Source organism: Gallus gallus, chromosome 5 (genome assembly GCF_016699485.2).
Source record: "Gallus gallus isolate bGalGal1 chromosome 5, bGalGal1.mat.broiler.GRCg7b, whole genome shotgun sequence".
Taxonomy (NCBI): domain Eukaryota; kingdom Metazoa; phylum Chordata; class Aves; order Galliformes; family Phasianidae; genus Gallus; species Gallus gallus.
The window spans coordinates 44,161,468-44,184,297 of record NC_052536.1 but is presented as its reverse complement, the minus strand read 5'-3'; the positions used below and the strand labels follow the sequence as shown (position 1 = coordinate 44,184,297).

Sequence of the window (22,830 nt, the reverse complement as noted above, 5' to 3'; positions counted from 1 at the left end):
TAAGATCTAAGTTGCCTCTCCAAGATTAAGTGTATAAAGTCACCACACAGCTAAAATAGCAAGTGAGTGAAAGGTTTTCTGCACCACTTACATAAAGAACAGTCATTACCCTAATAGAAGAACTACTGTTGATTCTTTAACACACAAACATATTTACTAGCAGTCTGGGGTCAGGTCTGTAGGCCCTCCAGAATCATGGGATATAATGCCCTGCTACAGTCTGAGCAAAGTGAGATGTCACAAGACCGAACACCTTCACACAAACAGGCACACCGCCAATGGTGTCAGTCAGCCCTCTTTCATCCTACAGTTTTGATACAGGAGGGTCCTTGTCTTTTTCACAAGTTATCAGATGTGCTCAGCTAGATTACATGGCTGAAAATTGCTTTGAGGAGGATGGAATTTACCCATAGATCCCAGTTGGGACCCTGTCAAGAAATATCTGGTAGATGTGAAATCTTTATTCCCCAGAGCTGCTCAGCTCTAATAGTCTGACTGGGGGGTCAGTAATGTGATAAGAGCAGCATACTTTGCATCAGTTATGGGATGGAAGTGATGGATCCCAGTTGTGAGTGTGCTGGCTTTTCTTTTGAAGCACATAATAATGCATCGCAATTCCCACCCTATCCACAATTTCATTCCAAAAGACCAGTACCACTAATGACATTTGTACAGAATTCAACCCTGCTGAGGCAAGAATGGAGAAAAAAACATTAAATTTTTAAAGTGCTCAACAAAAGCAAAACATTCTGCAAATAATTTAATGCTGTCTACAAAATCCAACCACTTTCAAAAGCCACTGAGCTTGTAGAAATATAATACTTTAAGATCCAGAAGAGCAACAATCAAGGTTTTTTTTTTTATTTATATCTCTCCTACACGTGCAAATTGGTCTTCTACATTTATCTATAGGTACCAACTCATGAAGCAGTTTACTAAGTAAAGATAATTTCACAAGTATTTAGCAGAGACTTAATACTCTTAGGCCAGTCTGCAGTTTGCTTTAAAAAAGAAACAGCCAACTGAAGTCCAAAGTGCAAAATGCATACCTTGATTGTTTCACAAACAGTTATAAATACTCCTCTCAACATCAACAATCTGTGCTAATTGTGCAAACTCCAAAACCACATGAAAAATAACATTATTTCTAGCACATCAGAAATTTTGACTTGGGTGGGAACCAACTGAGCCCTTTGCAGCAGGTAACATTCTATCAAGTTGACTAACTTGCCTTTACCAGTCCGTTGTCATGCAGAGAAAGCAACACAGCTCCAACCTTTAATTACCTAAGCAGTACTTAATAAACTTAGTTGCCCTGAATATCCACAGATTAAGGCAGTTCTGGAGATGATCCCAGATAGTCTTTCCAAGTAAGGGCTCTCCCATCAAGTGTTGTTACACTCATCAACACTGGTCGACCAAGTAACTATAGTAAACATATAGAGATTAAAAATATATATATAATCAATTGACTTCAAACCTGAATTACTTCTTCAACACTCAAATGTCAGTTACAGCCTATACACAGACCCTCGAGACAAAATTCAAAGTGAGATATTCAAAAACCTTTGAGTGAGGCTATAGCACAGATTTGCTCACACACGAGAAAACAGTGAACTCAGAACTCTTCCTTCCTTTCTTTCCTTTTTCTGCCTGCAAGCAACAGAGGTGTTCATTTCATTCCTAGTATGGCAGAGGTGTGCTGAGTTAATTCAGCCTCTCTCACACAGGGGTCTCAGCCTGCTTTCCCTTCTCTTGACGATCTCTAAGTACCACCATTATATCTCCATCACCATCATTCAACACAGTGAAGCAGTTCTAGGCACATCATTGCTCTATTTATGCAGGTAATGAGTCTTGGTGCTCCATTTCTTTAGGCTTTGTAAAACCATCTCCAATGTGGAAAATTACGTTTCTCATGAAAAGAAAAAAGAAGCATGAAACAGAAGAGCCAAGTTACTACAAGCTGATCAGGGAGGAGGGCAGAGAGATGATAATGGTAGCAGCAAAGCACTTACTGTGGCTACCATTTAAGGGTAAAAAATGCAGCTTAGCTACTGACCCTCTCTGCAGAATTTGATCAACTCACATTGCCTTCTCCCCTTCTCTATGACCACTTCCGCTGCACACTCTTGTAGACTGCCACTGCATCCCTCTTAGGACGGGCAACCCTATAGTTTATAGGGACCCTCCTGTCCTTTTCTTCCTCCACCCTCAAGTAGCAGAGCCTCTACATGTGAATAAAATAGAACTTATTAGTATCATAGCTCTGACTTGTTCCCAGCATAACCAATCCAGGCTGGCTGATCTCCAGAGAACATCTTGATACTCATGGCTAATGAAGAGATTCAAAAAGGGAAAGAATTATAATATTCCATATAGTTTCTTTCACATACTAATTTGTGAGAGACGGTATAAAGATAGAAAAGGTAAATGGACACTGGAAACTCATCTAAACATTCCAATACAGGTAAAGGAAGCAGATAAAGGCTAGCAGGAACAGGAAAGGGGATGGCTTGTGAAAAGCCAGGGAAGGTGAGAAAAAGCCCTATAATTTTAGGCAACACTAGCCAAAGATCCTGTAGAAGGCTTTAGAGAGGTGTGACATAACCAGGCAAAGAACACACCTCTTATGAAGGGGTGGAATCTGTTTAAATAGAGGATATCCTCACCAAATCATTATTATGTTCAGAGAGCTAAATCAGAAACAGTTCCACACAATTCAGCAACAAATCTGCAGGACAGAATCTCAGCTGCTATAAACTGTCATGGCTGTAAGGACACAGTGGAGATAAGTCAGTGCACATCATGCCCCCAGTTGCCTTAATGCACAAATACCTCCCTTCAGGAGTCAATGTTTTGGGCTAGAAAGCCAAAATTCAAAGCAAATGCTGATTCACAACAAATTTTAGAAAATATATATATTTTTTCCCATTTCAGTCTGCCTGAGCTTCTGAACATAGTTTGATCCATTTTAACTGCACTATTCCCAAAGTTGAGAAGTTTTCACCACCTTTGAACCTTTAGATCTTACTATTCTAAAGATCCACTCACATTACCCTCAAGTGACTAGAGGTAATGTCACCAGCTTCAGCAATCTCTGAGAATAGTCCAAAAAGAAAGTATGAGAGCAGACTGAAAAAGCAGTCTAAAACATCTTGCATGCTGTAAGGGTGTAGGCATATTGGCCACTGTCCCCTTCATGGGTAGAGAATCATTTGCTTAACACTGTTAATCCAGCACCTGCCATTAACTTAATGTTGTAAAAGAAAAAAAAAGAAAAAAAAAGAAAGAACTGAACAAGCAGATAAACACGTAGCCTGCCTTCTACCTGAAGTGCCTGCTCTGCTGTACTTCAACTTATCAGCAGAGTCCCAGCAGGAATGAATTTGACTCACACTTTCTAAGGCTAATACATTTTCTACTATAATGTCTTCAATGTCTGTCAACTTTAAAGAATAAAGGAAACCATCACTCTTTATTGCCTGAGGGTTTTGCCTTTCAGTAGAACAGGAGTGATGCCAGATTAATTGTCAGCGGGTTCCTGGAATATTTTCAGCCTGCTAAGGTGGATAACCATATCTATTAATGAATACAGTGACAGAAATGTACAAGAAAATTATGTAAGTTCTGAAAAAATAATTCAATTCTGAGAGCTCTTGTCAAAACAGAGCAAAGTTTAAAATTAATTTACTGTAATGAAATTGCACATTGTGCCAAAGTATATTTTTAAATCAGTAATTTTGACCCAATACCAAGGTTCAGAGGCAGAGTTGAGGCTCAAGTGTGCCTGGTTTTGGTGAAACTTTTTACATCACTTTATATCTAATAGTTTCATTAATACAGACTATGAAGGTGCTCTTCCCTGATACCCAACCGATGCTAAAAATCAAAAAAAGGATATAAACAGTGAATGTTTCCAGCTTTATGGGCTGAACACAAGGCATAAAACACAGCCCTTCTCCAAATTAAGCTCTTTTTTTACAGTCTCCCATTGCTTTTCTCTCTGGACTTCTTGCCCAACCAAAACCAAACTCCCCAGTGTGCTTTCATTTCTGTTACTCCTTTTACCACTTCCTCTACTTATTAATTTCCAAAGCCAGACTCTCTGCCCTGCTATTACCAGGATGCTCATGGCTCTATCTAAAAATTCAGCATTCTTGTTTTTGTATCCTTTCACCTATCCTCCAACTTCAGTCTCCAACTTGGAATAATCTTAGTCTTCCTACTACCCAACTCGAAATCTAAAGTTTCTCTACTCCTCTTTCAGCTTCTGGTGACTTTGCTACCTCCAGCTGCTTTTTCACAACCTAATTCCTTGCACTTCTGTGCTTGCCCAGTTTCACGTGAATCCTCCACACAGTGTGGTCTACAGACAGATGAGACACTGAGAGAGCAGAGATGCTATAGTCCACTGGAGTAAATATAGGTATTATAGGTAGTCTCAGAAGTGTATCAGAAAAATTTCAAGCTGGTATTTTTAACAGCTTTTGTCCAAAATTATGTCTGTATCAGTGGCATAACAACTGTCTCTCTCCTACTACATTTCTAAAATGCATATGAATTTTAAGGGGGAAGAATGGGAACTGCTTGCTTGTACTTATACAATAAAATAACATTTTCTTCGGCTGCATTGTTCAATACATTGGATTATTCTAGTCTTTATAAAAAGGCTGTAGAAAATGTATCAACTTGGCCACACAAAAACAGGCAGACTTCTCTTAAATTTTCTATTAAACTACTCATCTATCTGAAGCACTCACCCTATTGGCTTCAAATATTTTAAGTGTGGCAAAACTGCAAGCAACTCAAGCAAGCTCTTGCAATGGGACATGTCAGGTAGCCTGAAATCACCCACAATCATAGTGCCAGCAATGCACTTAGTGCCCACTTACAATTTCCAACGAAAAAATGCTGCCTTTTCATCCTCTTCAGTCATTTTTAAAAATTGTGCTGTATTTTAACATTTATCAAACAATCCAGATCCTCATAAAGGCTCTGTCCTAGGTCAATCCCAAGAGTAGGGATTAATGCTCACAAAGGCTGATTTACAATGCCTTTTCAACCTGCTTCATCCAACACTAGAGCGAGGTATGGTAATAATTATGCATGACACAAAGAAAGATAGCAGCTTTTTCTTTTCCAGCTGCAGTACATGGCAAGACATCATAGACAGTAAAGTGAAAAGGAAGGAGTGAAAATGAAAATGCCAGGTTATGTTGAGTTTACCAATTCAGACTGTTCACGAAACAAAGGGGTACAATGAAATCATTACTACCACCACCTTAGAAATGGGGTTCTAAGGCATTTATCCCCATTACAAAATGTAACAAAATTTGATCTAGGGAAGATCATGAGCACATCCTTTAAATGTAATATTTAGTAGCATAGCGTTTCAAAAAAAACACAACACAAAACATAGGACAAAATGAGACATTCCATCAGCAACCACAGTATGTTTAGATTAGCACTTAACATCCAAAGTTTATTATTATACATTGAGGTGTCTATTAGAACTAAAAAATACATACAAATATATAAATCCTGTTAATGATGCACTTAACTAAGTACTCCATTTTTACAACGAAGCAGATGGAAAACAAGGCTTCCTATAGCACCTTGATTAGAAATGTACAAAAAATAGCTTTTTCTATCATTTTGGAAAACTACTTGGAATCAGTCCTTTCTCCCCTGGTCAGCAAGAGCACTATTCATTGCTTTTTTTTAGAAAAAGTAACAAGCTCTTGTACTCTCTATGGTACCTTAGCAAAAATGCCAAAGACATCTAGAATTTCTCTACAATGAATCATATTCTACAGGAGTCCCCAAGGTCTGAATAACTAGCAGTGTGAAATATACACAGACTTAATGAATTTTGATCCTGACTCCGAACTCAAGTTACACACATGCTGGAAAACACACTTAATTTCACCACAGATGACTGATTCTTTCTCTCTGGCAGCAAGAACATAAAGACTCACGACAATGTGCCTTTTAATTCTGAAGTAAAAAAGGCAGCCTGACTCAGAAATGCTAACCTCTTCCTTTCTCCCAGCCCACTGTTCATCCTTTCCCTCTGGTAACAACGGGAGGAGCAGGCTGGAACCAAATCCCCAGCCACTTAAAATCAATGCAGCTCATGAACTGCCCATGGCTGACAAACCTCTGGATGGGGAAGCCTGCAGATGCTGCCAATTTCAAGACAATTTCACTGACCAGCATCAGAAGACTGTAACAGAAATACATTTTGATACATTTCTAATTCATAACAACTCATTTATCTTTGTACTGTACACAAACACAGAGATTACTTGAAAATATTCACAATGGAAAGCAGTCAAGATCAGTTAGTTTAATAGCCTAATATCATCCAGTGGAGTCACATGGTTAGAAACACCGTAACACCAAATCAGCCCTGCCTGCAACCAATCAAAACGTTACTCAGAGTTATGGAAGATAAGGAGATCGTGGGAACGTTCTGAAACAAGAGGTGAGCCACAGTAGCAGAGAAGCTATATAAATCAGACTTGCTGGGCAGATGGCACTGCAAGCTAGTGAGCTGATGGCAGATGGAACTGAGAGTTTGGATACAGCAAAAAAATTGGTTGAAAACTAATGAGATCTATTAAGATGCAAAAGACAACGACTCTCCCTTTCTGTTGACCTATCTTTAAGCCAGGGTCAGATGAGTCCCTCCTTCAGCACAAATTTACTCAGCAGAAATTTTCAAAGCCATAAAGAAAAGCCTCCCTCAATGCAAGAGATCCACAACAGTCACTCAAAGTTACTCAACACAAAATAAGCAGAAGATGCACAATTCAAAAATCATAGAATCTTATGAAAGTTTGGAGGCCCAGAGCATTCTACATCCTACCTGTAAGCTTCTAATCTGGCTCCAGGATAATATTAAGACCTGCATCAAAGAATCACAGGGGTTGAAAGGGACCTCTGGAGATCACCTAGTACAACCTGCCTGCAAAAGCAGGCTCTCTACAGTAGGTTGCACAGGAAAGCATCCAGATAGGTCTTGAATATCTCCAGAGAAGGAGACTCCACAACCTCCCTTCAAGACAGGATCTTTAATGGAAGACAGGTACTGACTTCGGTCTCAGTTCAGAGTAAACCGTGGTTGGCCAGGTGCTCACAACTGTGCTGTCTCCTTCCTGCAAGTTGCCTACACTTCCTTTGCTGCTGCTATGGGATCTATAGTAGCCTCTATAACTCCTTATGAGAGCAGAACAGCTACCATCAGTAGAAGTGTGTAGCACTCCTTAAGATATTCATCAATATCAGTGACTCTAACCTCGAAATGTCAGAAAAACCTTCCTCCCTCAGTTCTGCTTTATTAACAAATAAATTGCTCCCTTCTCTCCATCCACTTTCTTTCTTGACATACACACGAAAACACATACTCTCATATACGTATTTTCCTTTCCTTTGTTAGAGCCTCAGGATTCACACTTCAAGAAGCATTGCCAAGACTTCAAAGTTTTTTTTTTGTTTTTTTTTTTAAATGCTGATACAGTGGTCCCAGAAGAATTAATAATGTTTTCAGAAGAACACAATAGAAAATGATCTACTCCTGTAAATGAGACAATCTCATACAGTGTATGTTATCTGAGCTTCTAGCAGATAGCAGCTTCCAAAGACTTCTAACATTACTGCAGGAAGCTTACAGAGTTTTTCTCCCAAGACATATTCAACGAAGGATAAGTGCCCTGTCATGAACTGAAAGGCTTTCATGGTCTTATAAACTTCTATAGCTGCAACTTCTGACAACTAGGGATTTTTTTTATTGCACGTAAGCAAGAGAAGAGGATGAACTGGTAAATAAATTAACTTTGTTGAAAGCCTTTATGAAAAGAGAAGTAAAGCTGCAGACTTGCAGGGGAAGCTAATAAAAAGGGAGCAGAGTAACTGCAGTGGAATGACAAAAAAGATTAACAGGCTCTCAAGCAAGGACTTGCATTCCTCGAGGTATGAAGTTCCTGTATCCTAAACACATACAGAAATATTCACATAAGGAAATTGCTGCATACCATATACAAAAGCATGCATCTGTAGGGCCCCTAAAGCTTAAAGGAAATACAGAGCTGACACAGGTAAGAATAAGCACTTCCCATAATAGAGACTATACAGATACATTCATACAACGTAAATGTTTATTAACTACCTGTTCTTAAGATTAAAGAGAAACAATCAAACAAACACAAAGTCCAGACAGTCAAACATTTTGACAACACATTCCTGGGAGTTTCATTAAATTGAGAAGGGCAGCTTTCTGGATAAACGCATGAATGAAAGCTCAAACGTTGCAGCTGAAAACCCACACTTTCTCACCATTTTTCTACGTGATCTTGACTGAGTCTCTTAGCCTTTCCCATGACTGCTTCCCCCAGTTGTAGTCACAGGGTTACACAAGCTACATTCTCAAAGAAACGAGCTATGATGTTTGTTCCTTTTTGATGGGTTTACCTTCTCATTAGAGTGGAAATCCCAATCTCTGGCTACCACATAGGAACAACAACAGAAAAATATCCGCAGAAGTTACTACTGAGCAAAAACGAACAAGAGTCCTTACAAAATCATCCTTGCCCAACAAACATCAGTTTCAAATATTTTCAGATGTTTACATCTTACATTTAGCAACTCTTGAAGCATCCAGATCCCCACATTGGTAGGGGAAGATAAGGACAGATAAGATTTACATAGCTGCAGAACAACAGGAAGTGACTAAAAATGCCACAATTTCAATTCTGTGACACGCTTGATCTGTAAATCTGTGTCCTAACTGAAGAAACACCTATTAAAAAGAAAGATTAATTCCAATGCTGCGCCTAGAAATCACAAGTTTAACACAAGATTTCTTAAAACCTCAGCACTCTAGGGCATATTTGGGTGTCCCAGATTCCATCCACCCAGCACTTGTGGTTAAAGAAAAAAGTGCACTCAAAAACCTGAATTTCATAAAGCAAATGAAAGTGTTCCAGCTGTACTTATTTAATCCAAATATTCTTAAACTATTCTTACAGTTTTGGAGGAATGGAGGGAGCTGAATCATTGGACAGGGCTTTGGGCAACTTGATCTAGCAGAAGCCGGCTCATGGTAGGTAGGTTGGAACTGGATGGCCTTCAAAGTCCCTTCAACCCAATGTATCCTATGATTCTGTGTTTTCTTCTAAGCATCTGGAGAAGTCAGCATTGCTAACAATATTTCAATATACATATCTAAGCATATGTTTTCCACTAGCAGTTTTTACTGTATCACTGTAAAGTTATCCTTTACTCTAAGTAGAAATTCCCACCGAAAATGTTGAGGGGTGTCTCACTGACCCAACTTTGACAATTTTGTGGTCTTTGTTAGTTTGCCTTTGAGTGTGCAGCCATGTATGTGTTCACACATGATCACACTGATACATCTACATATGCAGAGGAAAACGAAAGAGGAATCAGAAAGAATCGTATTCTTGATAACTAGTCAGAAAATAATTACATCTTTCCAGAAGGTTATTTGTTTATTCTTTCTCACCTATGAACAACTTTTACAGATAAAGCAGAAGTATCATAAGGTTACAGGTACAAACAGCAGCAAACTAAGTCCTTAACAGAGAAGCCTGTGGACATCAAGAAGATACAGTTAAAGCTTCTGGATCCACATACTTTGAGCAATGTTCCCCAACTCCTCTCGTGCATAAGCACAGTAGCAATCCTCAATCTATACAGTAGAGGCCCCAGTATTATAACAAACATATAGCTGAAAGGGGGAAGTTCTGCTCCATACTCCTCAGTGACAGAGGTTGACAGCATCCCCGAACTCACGCTGTCACTCTTTGCAGGAAAGTACAGACTCTGCTGTCATTCCCTACTTGATCAAAGAATCATATTGCAATAAATAAATAAATAAATCTGAACTTTAAATTAATTTGGCTAGTGCCATTGGCAAAACGTCTCGTCTCCCACACACCATAAACCACAGAAAGGCAAGAAGAGAGAGAAAGGAAATATACACTGGAAAGACAGATGGAAAGATGAAAGTGTTGTGGACTAACACAGATACTAAAATGTGTCATCCATCCCTGCTCTCAATCAATTATCCTCTGGCCAGAGCAGATATCTTGAAGTAAAAGGGGTTCCAGTGTTTCCACATTACTTACCTCATCATATTGCTCCATAAAGTGTGAATTCCCACTCCAAATACACAGCTTATCATTAATCCAGCAAAACACGATTCAATTTATAATGGCAACAACCACAAACTAATATGCTCAGATGATATCTCAAACACTGCACATTTAACCCAGTTTCAAGAAGAGTGCATCTCTCATTACCAGTGTCATATGCACAGCTCAGTTAGGCAGGAAAAATGAAGAAACAAAAATTGAGGAACTGTCAACACAAGTCTCATAGTGACCCCAAACGTACTTACATCTGAATGCTAATTTTGCACAGCACAACACATCTCAAGAGCTTACAATACATCATAAAGTTTCCTTTCCTTACCTGGCTCTGTACAGTTCTTTCCTTCATGTGTCCCATTAGCTAATGCCATCAATATTCTATTCCTCCACGTCTCTGATGGAACACGTGTGTCTGCAATACTTGATTCTTGGCCTGTGTGAAATAGAAAGAGGTGATATCCACTGTCACTGAGTTTTTCCTCTATCATCTTAACAGGACTTCATGCTCCCCACTAGCCAGGATCACAGGCAGGCCATCAATACCAGTAAGCAAACACAGCAAAATGAAGGTGTACCTCTGTGTCACACTCCAATTTATAGGAGGGAGAGAATAGTCTCTTACACTCTGGCACATGTCAACGCAAGTATGCCTGGTGCTCCATGCTACCAAGGGTAAAACTAGCTATGAAGGTGGAGTATCTGAGCTGTCAGCATGTTCTGGCTATCAGAGTACCTGGCTGTGACCCATAACAGCAAAATAATTCTGCAGCAAGCAAAAGTTGAAACCTGTACCTGTGAAACTCAACACTTACATATCCTATATACGTGAAACCAGCCCAGCTATGCTGACATGAATAACAATCACATTTTCATTTAGTCATCTGCATGTGCAGATCATACATCACTGATTTATCAAAAATATAAAGGCATATTTCCAAGTTCCAGATATATTTCTGCTTAATCCAAACCAAGGGCTGGTCTTTTTAGGGTATACTTGGTAATACCAATTCCTGCAGAATTTGTTGAGGAAAATGAAAAACAGCACTGTAAAACCCCACAAGAATTAAGAAAAACAAAACTTCTTTAGGAATCAGGGGAGGTTTAGTCTGAACTCACGTTCCAGAAGCAGTCTCCATGGAACTTACTGAATGCAGTGTGTAAGGTGCAGGTGTGGTAATGCAGGGTACACGATCATGATAACCAAAGGAAGAAGAGATTCTCTTAAATAAATTGCTTCCATATCAACCATATCTATTTCAAATAATATAGTAACAAAAATCTTCCATGCTTGATCTTAGAATTTATCTCAGAATGCTCGTGGTTTGCTACAGTAACTCCTGCTAGAAACTCTAGCTTGGAAAGTCAGTTTGGGTAAAATATTTGCTAAAATAGTCTGCTGCCACAACTATAAGATAAACTCAGAGAACAGATGGTCAGTATTTATGGATATAATATACAGTAAATTAGTGGGCTGAAAAAACCTCTACCTGATGGAGCATACCAACAAAAATCAGGTTATTGGGGATTTAGCTGATAACCAAGGAGATTAAAAACTTTCATTAGTCATGGCATTTTTCACGCAAGACCAAAAAAACATCTGGAAACCCTTTATCTGCACCAAAAACCTCAAGCCACATAAACACAACTATAACCCAACCAAGCTGCCTTCACAAACCAGTCCATTTATGAAAATATCTAGCTACTGCAAGAAAAAAAAGCAGTCATTGGCATGACAGATAAGCAGTTGTAAATAAGGCAGGACTATTCTGTGAAACCACAGTTAGAAAAAACGTTGGAAGTTTTAGGACAAGCTACCTGCTAATATAGCTGATATACATAGCACTAAGCTGTTGTATCTAGGATGGCAACAAGCCACCCACATACCTCAAACATCACAGGTAGCAATGCGAGCACAAGGGCCTTAGAAAGCATGAAAAGTTCCACTAGATCTTTTTCTTCCTAAAGCACACGTTTCAACGTCAACTTTAAGCAGATGACCTGTGCTAATTACAGTAGAGATAGCATTCTGTTGGCAGTTCTATCTAGGAGCCTGTATGCAGTGCCCCCGTAACCTTCGGTTTCCTATCTGGGGGGATGCAAGGCAGAGTGGAAGGAGAGCCTCCAGATGTACATTTGCAGTCCCAGATGTGCCGCAGGCAGAAAAAAAACAAACAGGACGGCAACAAAAGAAATAAACAAACAGAAAAACACTGGGAACAACGCAATCGATGATCAGTTTACCAATATGCCACTCGTATAAAGGATGCAACGCGCTGCCTAAAATACGAGGCCGGCACCGTTCCTTGCCTATCATACAGAACGTTCTGTCAATCCCAGACTGTCACTTAGGGGAGAAGATGGAGAGAAGCAGCTGTTGCAGCTGACGGAGGTGTACAGCCACAGGTTACCAACGAGAGGCGGCCCGGAGCTGCCCGGGGACCACAGGCGGCACGAGCAGCTGCAGCCCGGCGCGGCGGGCAGGGGGCGGTTCCCGCTCGGTGCCGACCCGAAGCCCCGCGCCCCGCCGGGCCGGCACCGCTCCCCGACCCGCCGCTCCAGCACTCACCCCGCCTGGAGAGCAGGCTGGACATGCACCAGACGAAGAAGAGGATGGCGCAGATGAAGCCCAGCTGCTGCAGCAGCATCTCCCGCCGCTTGCGAACTTTCCTCAGCAGCAGCAACATGGTCTTCGGGCGGGCGAGCGGCGCTCCGTCCAGCTCCATGGGCGGCGCGAGGCCGGCCGGCGGCTCGCTGCGTGTGGGGCTCAGTCCCGCCGCCTCCTCGCGGACGGCTCCATGGCGGGCGGGCGGCAGCGCGAGGCGAAGCCGGTGCCCGGAGAAGCAGAGCGGCAGTTGGAGGCGGGCGGGAAGGCGGCCCGGCGGGGGGGCGAGGCGGCGCTCTCAGGGGCCGGGCTGAGCCCCGCTGCCCGCACGCACCATGGCCGGCGGCGGAGGAAGCGGCACGGCGAGCGCCCTGCAGCCCGCCGCGAGTCAGCGCCCAGCAACGGCGGCAGCACTCATGCCCGCCCGGCCAAGTTTAAAGCGGAGTCCTTTCCTCCCTCCGTCTCTCCCTCCTTCCAGCCCTCCGCACCGAGGGGGCTCAGCAACCGCCGCCGCGGGACCAGCCGTCCCAAGGGCTCTCGCTGGGGCGCCGAACGGACGCTCAACCGCAGCACGCTACCTCTCCCTCGTGCGCCCGTCCCGGCCCGCCCCTCCGCGACAACTTTCTAAGCGCTCCGTAGACGCCCATGGCAACGCGCAACACCCCCCGGCTTCCCCAGGGAGGGGCGGGGCATCGACTGGCCAAATTAATCCTTACCCCCCTCGCGGGGCGGGGAGTGGCTGCTGTGAGCGCCGCGCCAGCCGCGGGCGCGGGGTGGGTTGGGGTCGTGCGGTGTCGCTGCGGCCGTTGGAGCTGAGGGGGCAGCGCCCCGCGTGTCCCCCGGGATCTCTGCCCTCGTAGTTCACAACGTGGACTGTGTCCTATCTACCATTACTTCTGTTCATGTCACAACTGAAATACTAATGAAAGTATCCTGCCAAAACAAATCTTCACGCATAGAACATCGCTAATCCTCTGTGTTTCCCCTTCCTCCTGCAAATGCGTGTGGCGGCCTTTCGTTTTTGCTTACAAACTATTTCTGCAACAGTGAGAAGCAGCGTCGGCACTCAAGGTGCTGCCCCACACACCCGACGTGTGGTAACTCCAGACTCCCGCCCACGTGCCTCCGTGGAAAGGGACTGCTCAGCCTGGACAGAGAAGCAGCTGAGCCTCGGTGCTCACTTGCATGCGCATAGCTGCAGAACTGTTCGAGCTGAGAGGGCACCTCAGCTCCGGTGGGCCTTAGACTTTCTGATTTAGCCTGAAGAGTGTTAGAAGAGTGGCACTGAGGCACACGATGGTCTTTCATTCCCTTGAATGCTGCTGAGGGAGCAGAAGTAACAGCAGACTGCTATGAGGAAGGTAGAAGACAATATTACAAGTAAGCTCATGTCTGTTATTTCTCTCCATGACCGTGCAGGGCATCTCCCAGCTGAACCCAGAATAAGGAAAGCCACTCCTGACCAGCACAATATACAGTCTAATTAGGTAGCAGAGCCACAGGAATCTGAATAAAGGCCCTTCTAACACCTAATTCTGCAATAGCTATTCTCACTTAGGTATCCTTGTCTCATAACATAACCAAACTGAAGCCTTCTAGCTCAGAAGAATCATTGCATACATTTGTTCATCAAATACCTTTATGCTCTACTGTAGTGCTTAGTTGGCGTGCCAGCAGAGATAACACTGCATGGTTAGATGCCACTGCAGCTCCTAACAGCCATCATAATGCCTGAGCTCTAATTCTTCATGTGGCTTTTTATAATGTCTTTACTCAAGCCTCCCCTTCTGCTTGAAATGGCAGTGTGGACACCAATCTGCCATCCACTTACTCGGTGGTCAATAAGAGCTGAGGTGCTGACATGAGTGTAGTCTTCTGCATAAAGATTATATCCAGCAATAGCAAGGTTGTGACAACTGGAAGGCACTGCAGAGATCCAGTGTTTTCTCAGTAGCCACTTGTCATAAGCTCATTATCTGCTTCACTGATAAGACAGAGCAGAGCTGTGGGCTTTGGAGAGGCTGTTCTGGTAGTTACGTCTGACTGAGGTTGCCTGTGACTTGTATTTACCAGGTTTATTCTCTTGCTCTTTATACTGAGGGTATTTTCTTTTGTTCTGTATCAAAGTCATGGCACTCCTGATATGAAGAGTTACCAGTGTTAAGGCATGAAATTATTAGTTTGTATGGAATTGAGGTAAATTTGGGTCTGGAGGTAATGCCATGACTTCCAGATATTCTGTATTTGTGTCTATGGGATTTACACAGGAGCACAGAGATGAAGTACTGTTAGAGGTCCTGAGTTCCACATGTGAGGGATTTTCATTAAATCTGCCAGGTCCTATGAAAATCACATGGATGACATCAAAGCACATGGTCAGTTACAGGAATGCAAGTGTAATATTGCCTTTTTGGATGAGGGTTGTTTTCTCTTTTCAGGCTGTTAAAAGGGGTCTGTTTTATAGGTAATGATTACAGAAATCCCAGGGCCATCCCTTGAGGAACTGAGAGCAAGAAACAGAAAAAAAGAGAGAGATCTTTTGTGAATGTTTTACACAGAGGGAAACTGCTACCTATGAAAGCAGTTCTCAGAGTGATTGTGTGTCTCGTCTGTCTCTGAGTACACAAATGAGGCAGATCAAAGTTCAGACTGTACTAATCTCCTAATCATACAGGCTCCTGATTAGCATTTTTAATCAGTCTGGTGATCACAAGGCAGCCTCAAAATTGCTCTTGAGCGCTAAACTTCAAGAACAGCATTTCCAAATTACTTTTACTTTGGTGCTTCCTGTAAGAATTATGGGATGTCTCAAAGAGAAGTGTGCCACAGACTTAAGACTCGGTTACCTCTCCCCCAACAGCTGGCAGCACCCACACCTCACTGGGCTGCTGGAGCACATTCAGGACATTCAGATGGAGGTAATTACTGGAATGATGTCGCAACACTTTCTTCTGATTTGAGACATTCACGCTGTGTGTGAGAGAATGGTGATTGTGTCGGGGCAAAAAAGGAAATGCTTTGTGGATAAGGTGATATTATACTCATTTACATTCATTTTTTAAATCTGGAAATATTCTTGTCTCTTAGTGCAACAGGGAAAACTGTAAATTCAGTGGGGTCTTTTCATTAGCAGTCTGAAAAGAAATTTGAAAATGGTAAGACACCCCCCACAGTTTTCCGAGTGATGCTTTACAAAGAGTGGTTTGGTGATATTCCAGATGTTCGATGTCTTCATTATAACTGGAACAAAATATTTTCCATATTACATCTAGGAATATTCCTGAAAGATTTGTGTGTTGGAAATTAGAGGTATTTGGAAAGTATCATCAAAACAAAATTCAGAGGGGGAAAATATTAAATAGCACTTAGCAGCTTAAACCAAGTCAGACACAAGAAGCTGTCTTTATCCTTGCATTTACCATTGTTATAATTTAACTTTCATGTATGTCTCATGGTAAAACATTTCACTGAAAGCACAGACTAATGCTAGCTGTAGCTGTCTGCCAAGTTTGCTTGTTTTTCATCTCAAGCACAATTAGTATCTTGAAAGGCTTTGAATTAGGAAAGAGTCTCACAGGAGATTCATGAAATCAGCTCTTCTAAGGAGGAAATATTGATGCTGCTGAGAGTCAAAAGAGAAGTGTAACGCTTGGATGCATTCTCTATGGCACCCCCTAAAAGGAGCAGTGAAAGCAGCAGCAGTGCAGTAGCACAGCAGGGTAGCTGGAGTAGAGATGCTATTAGTTGGCCATGAGGACTGACACACAGAAAAGAGCTGAGACTGCATCAGCTGAGAAGCCCTGAGGTTTAGCTAGTGATCATTTGTAATAGACACCCAGCCAGCCCTAGGAACCTAAGCAAGGCCAGCTTTTCCAACTGATAAAACCAAGATCCCCATATCATTCCGGTATCCCCAAGATCAAGAGATAGTATCAAAGAAAAGCTAACACTGTTCCTGAAAAAAAAAAAAACCCAAAAACCAGAAAATCTCCCTTAAGCCATAAAAACTAAGATGAGAGGAAAAGGAGTTCGTGAGTGAGATAACTGCGATCCTGCTTCTGCTGTTTGGCCAAAGTGTTTCGTGGAAGGGACACAGTGAGGGAAACTTAGTTTGATGCTGTCTGTAACCACCCTCCTGTCAAGAAGGGAGCCATCCTGTGTTTGTTTAGGACCTGGTCTCCAGGAAAGAACTTGATAAATAAGCTCACAGAAAGCAAACATTAGCGTATCAATATTTTAATGTTGAACTTCAACTCAGGCCACCATACATTAAGCCAGTATGCTTGGATGGTTCTTTAAGATCTAGTGAAAGGTGCTTTGCTGAACTGTACTTGAAGTTTACAAAGCAGATCTCATGTTGGGATCAGCACCGAGGATTCTTCCAGAGTCTGCAATGAATGTACCCTAAGTTGGAACTATCTGTGGATGAAGAGAGAAACTCCAGCTGTGCTACCCATCAAAGTGTGCTAATGTCCTCAACATTTCTCTACTCGTTCTCATATTTTTATTTCCCATCCATTCTCCAGTTCTACTGTGCAGTTGACGTGTTGTCATATTGTACTTTTGCATGCTTCAGAGACAGAAGTTTTTTTTAATACTGAGTTATTTCTGTAGTTTTACTCAGACCTCTGTTTTGCTTCCAAGGCTATAAATATCTTAACCTTGAATTGGAATTTAAATGCCATAAAGAAGATGTCAATCTTGCACTATAATGCTTTAACTTACTCAAATTCTCCCTTGTGCTTTTATATCTTGCGGTTTCCTACTGCTGATTTGTCTTTAATAACTTGAAATAATGCTACTTTCTCGTTCTGGTGAGCATCAGAGGTTACGCCACACAGTGAACACTTAGCTAGTAGCCACACATTTACCCAGACCTTACTTGAGAGTTTCATTTATCAATAATGGGATTCTCCCGCAACATGCTGGGAAGCTACAAGCAAGAGTTCCTTGAACCCTCCATAGGCAACCTCACATAAGCCCAGGAAGTGCTGTTGCACATCATCTTGCTATACAAGAAGAATAAAATATAGCAACCAGATCTACACTCTTAATGTGATTTATTTCAAGCTACAACAAAATAAAATCACTTGACTACTGATGTCCTACATATGCTGTTAACACATTGTAATTTACATGCATTGGCTCTATTCATACCTCAGACAAAGATGTCTCACAAGTTGAAAAGATCTTGTTTCTCTATCTGCCACCTCAGATCCAACACTAAGCTTCTCAGGGCAAAGACTGAAAGAAACATGGCAATAGAGGCCGGGCTGCACATGAGCAGGGTGAGGATGTCAGCTGCCAGTCACACCATGCCTCAAATGGAGGCAGAACATACCGTCTTCTGGTAAGAGAAAGAGACACATTATGCATATCAGTAGGATTCAATCTGTTGTTCTTCTGCCTGTAACGTTTTGATCAATATCTAGCTTTAAAACAGTTTCGTTGAAAAATATCAGTGTTTGTCTCCTTAAATCTGCATCATCTGAGCCCTCCAAAGTAATCATAGCATCTACATTTAACGCCCACTAGATTTCTCAGGGATATAAGGCATTTGCTTAACTGCTTGCCAAATGTGAAGAACTCTGGCACATGCATAAGGCCGCATGAAACTGCAGCTTAAATTACAGGGACTCTGTTACACAGCATATCCTTCCTTACACACATACCATTTCTGTCTTTCTCAGTTTCTCAGGCTTGCTACCTCCACTGAATCTGAGTCCCAATTGATTTTGCTGGTTTTACATCTTGAAAGTGAATTTCTGTCCCTCTCTGCTCTCATGCTTACTTTCTCTTATGCCTATTTCTCTGCTTCCCCTATTTTCTCTTCTGCTCCACATGACTTTGACCCCCTCTCCTGATCTTCTAGGTGCAGTATAAATTTTTTTTAATTTGTTCCACTTTCTGTAAACAGCACTTCCTCCTCTTCAAGTCTTCCCTTAAGCTCCCTGGGTTTGAGGCTATTATTGATTCTAAAGACTATTCTCAGAGGCATGGGGAAATCTGGCTGTGCTTAACCGTAACTGAGGAATCTAGTTAGGTGGCATCATGCTGAACATGAGTGATTCTAACTGGTTAAAGCTCTGCAGGTTGGCTGCAGCACTCTCTTCCATCACTACAGAACACGTTTCATTTGCTCTCCATAATCGTGTTCCTCTCCCAGATAAAGAAACTAAATTCAGTTCTGCAAAATGTGTTCCATTTGTTTTCTTTCTGGAAACTGTTAATATGTCTGTGAAGTACGGCGAAATTCAAATCACTTACTGAAGAGACACCTTCTCTCAGCACAACCACTGCACTTTACTGCAGCTTTCGTACCCAGGGGATCTGTTTCCAACCCCCTTTGCTAGTCTCTCTGACTGAGAGGAATCATTAACTTAAGCAAAAATTGATTCATTGCGGAGAGAAAAAATGACCACATCTGTGTGTTTTTAGCCCAAACCACAGACTGCTCTGATCTTAGGAATACACAGGAGAAAGCTGTGGAGAATTCTCATACACACAAAACCTCAAATGAAAGCCTAGAGGCTGAAGAGGTTCAGTGCAAGTCCTGTCAGGGTAGCTGAGAAAAATCCAACAGGGCAGCTCCTTTCCCTCATTAGATTAGTATATCAAAACCATTAAGGAAAGAAATACAAGCATTAATCCCCCGTGACTGTGGAGAAAAACAGCTGCAGACTCCTAACTCTATGCAAGCAAGTGCAGGAATGTATGCCCTGGCAACTGATGTCCTTGAAACTACAATATTGAAAAGGTGAGAACCATCTTTATTCGGAGACTAGTGGAACATATGTTTGAAGGAACTCTGAGAGGCTGTCCTGTTCATTTTGCTTAGGCAGTATTCAGCTCTCCCTAATGTTGAGTGGGCTTGCTCTGAAACTTTATATCCATCTTGATACTGAAATTGCTGTTTGACTGCCTATCAAAGCTTTTAAAATAAAATGGTGGTGAATAACATTAAGAAAATTTACACCTCCTACTTTGGCTGACATCTTTTTTTAACGCTGTGACTGAGCAGAGCTTGGAGAGTTCTGGGAATTTTTCCCCTCATCTGATTGCAGATTTTTCAAAAAGGAAAATTTGTTCTATTGAAAACCTATTATGTTAAAGCTAAGAGAAATTGTAGCTGTCAATCAGAGAAGGGGACAATATTCTTACTGTTTATTTCTGTAAAGCTAGTAGAAATCATAGACAAGTAGGAAGAAAACAACCTTGCCCTGGGAAGATAAATTCAGCGTATAAAATCATACAAAATGATAGTCTGGAGGGAATGGCAATCAGAAAAATCAAGTGAGCAGGAACGGTGCTCAATGGAGTGTTTTGTATGAAGAATTCAGGTCATTTATTTCACTGGTGTTTCATGTGTCTTCTGTGGACGGGATAAGAAAGGAGGATTAATTTGCCCCCATTATGATCAGACGGGAGAGGGGAGAACAGAGAAGGCTGGTTCAGAGTTCAAGTTCAGAAGAGTGAAGTGAAAGGTGTTTGTCTAAGGGAGCATTTCAGGGAAGGAAGGGAGAGGAGAGCTTCAGTACAATAAGAATGAAGAGAAACTTCTGAGCAAATGGGTTAGGCACAGCGCTCCGTGACAGCAGACAAAAGGATCATTAATCAAAGTGGGTTGGAAGGACAAGCGAAAAGAGCTGAAACGGGGACATGAGCAACACTTTCTCCACTTCTGAAGAGCAGTTCTTGTAGTGTGAATTTGAAAAGGGTTGATGTAGTAGACGAGAGAGAGAGCTGTAGCTGCTGTACTTTAAGAAGAACATTCTCCATAAGAGTATCATTTGAGTTTACGAAAACTGAAATATGCATCACATTCTCCTCCAAACCCAGATAAGTGACATTTGTTATAGTCACAGTCAAGGCAAACTTCAAGCATTGGCATTAATTCTTTTTACAATACTTCCATATTAACTTCCTAACAGACATCACTGGCAAATACCAAGACAATTAGTATTTTTGAATATTTTTCACTGGCAAATAATAAATGCAGAACTCCTACAAATTAAGTTCCTTGCTGGCTCCGTGCAAAGGCTGGCAGCAGACTATTTGAGTTGGCCTTGCTCATAAGTGTGCTCAGCTGCTTCCCAGCACCTGGGCAGCCCAGGTTCAGCCCAGCTCTGAGCTGGCTGCTCTCTTTGGCTCGCAGTGGGAGTACAGCAAGGAGAGCACTTCACCATAGCCCAATTTAATAGCAGCTATTGTGGGTGTCACTTACCTGTCATGTCTGACTCACTCCACCATCTTTTTGTTGTTTTCATTTATATATTTAAACACTCAAATATTCCAGCTACTTTACATTTCACCTCCTCAGAAAGGAGCAATGTTTCAGAGATGTTACCATGGAAACGACAGAGCGAGGAGACAGCTAAACATGAAAGAAAGTCATCCAACATTCAATCTAGAGACATGCTTTGGGGGATCTTGAAATTAAAAAATGTACAATTAGCTGTGCTCCTGCTGAGCACGTGTTATTACTTATGGCCTTCTTACAAGCAACAAGAGGCCCAGGCCACCTTTTTGACTCTGACAAGAAAACAAATTTTCCCTGTATGGAATTTCTAGTCCATAAAGTCCTTTTTGACAGAAGAGATAATGCCACACGTTGGAGATGACCACCAGAGTTAGTCCAGTTATCAGGTCAGACAACTGAAATGGTATTGTTAAGGGTCAGCAACACTAGATTCCTCACACACCTTTAATCCCTACTGACAGCAGCGGGCTGCTACCATTGGAGAATTGTGATCCAAGATGCTTGAAAAGTTTAATCAGACTATGGGAAAAAGAAGATTAGCATTCGTAGAAGTAAAAACGCAGCTAGATATGGCATACTCCTTCCAACTATACAAATAAATACCCAAAGCCATTCTGCTCTGAAGTGGGTATTAAATTATCCCCATGGATAAATATGAAAGCATAACTTTGCTAACCTGTCACTGTATATCCTGACATACCACAATCACCTCTCTGAAGCATGTGAAGGAGTAACTCCTGACTATTTCCTGTGCTCACATCATTAAATGATTTCTGCCGTATCTAGTGATTTTACAGAGCTTTGCCAAACTGTGTTGTCTGTAGTGAAGGTAACAACAGAACATCCAATGTTTCAATTATGTGTTAAGAAAGAAAAGTTTTAAATAATAATAATAATAATCCAGTAATGATGACTGTATTCACTTCATACATTGGCAAACTGACCACAGAAACAGTGCGTCTAAATACGGCACGCAAAATGTTCTGTTCAAAACAGAATCAGAACATTAGAGACTTGAATTTTAGTTGCTCTCCAAGCCCCTTTAGATCACACTCAAAAATACTCTTCCTTGTGGGCGAAGGACCAGTCCCGGGAGATGTCTACAACTCTTTTGAGGGCTAGAAATCGTTTTGCTGATGAAAAGAAGAATTTTTCCAACTGGCAATGAGATACAACTCTAGCAAGCTAAAAACTCTGCTTTGCATTTTGTGATGAGCACAATGGGCTGTGGGTGCCCAGAGTAGCTTACAGGATCCACTGCATGGTTGCCCTCCTCAAGAAGGTTGTTCTGGCACCCTTTTGCCACTGACTTTTTTATTTTAGTTTCTCAAGAGTTCTTCTTGTAACAGTGTGGTTTTGTTTGTTTGATGTTTTCTTTCTGCACATGAAGTACAAGGAGATGGAAGCATTACATGTGGATCTTCTTCACAGGCCTACCAGTCTGCTCTGTGCAGGCGAAAAAAAATATCACTCTGTTTTAGGAGGACTTGTGGGAAAACGGCAAGCCAGGTCCTGCTGCTAGCTTTAGACACTGATTTAACTGCACGCTGTGGAGCATGCTATCCTCCTGGAGGGGTGAGTAGGGTGTCAGATGTTGTGTGAGACGTCCATGTAGTCCACAGCATAAGTAAACTATGAGGGAACTGGTCTGCTGAGGGATTCTGGTGGGTCTTCAATGCCAGCACATCAAATCCTGAGCAGCAGATCCTACCCACACCCAGCCATCTTGGAAACATGAGGAAGCCAACAATGCAGTCAACTCACTACATGCTGGCAGACCATCAGAGCGT

General features: G+C 41.9%; 1 protein-coding gene and 1 long non-coding RNA gene across 3 annotated transcripts in view; both read right to left on the bottom strand.

Moving 5' to 3' along the window:
• Nucleotides 1–13,398, bottom strand: part of SLC24A4 (solute carrier family 24 member 4) — an 85,548-nt gene extending 72,150 nt beyond the window's left edge. For both annotated transcript variants that reach the window (XM_001235437.7, XM_004941876.5), the window contains exons 1-2: nucleotides 12,745–13,398; nucleotides 10,501–10,611 (exon numbers count right to left, since the gene is read on the bottom strand). In XM_001235437.7, coding sequence (XP_001235438.2) covers nucleotides 10,501–10,611; nucleotides 12,745–12,901 — 268 coding nt within the window. In that variant the 5' untranslated portion in view covers nucleotides 12,902–13,398. The remainder of the gene's footprint in view (nucleotides 1–10,500; nucleotides 10,612–12,744) is intronic.
• Nucleotides 13,399–17,008: 3,610 nt separating this feature from the next.
• On the bottom strand, nucleotides 17,009–21,150 carry LOC121110931. Its single transcript, XR_005860308.1, has 3 exons — nucleotides 21,005–21,150; nucleotides 17,938–18,127; nucleotides 17,009–17,199 (listed from the first exon to the last, which is right to left on the bottom strand). It is a non-coding gene; the product is annotated as an uncharacterized LOC121110931 (long non-coding RNA).
• Nucleotides 21,151–22,830: the final 1,680 nt, after the last annotated feature.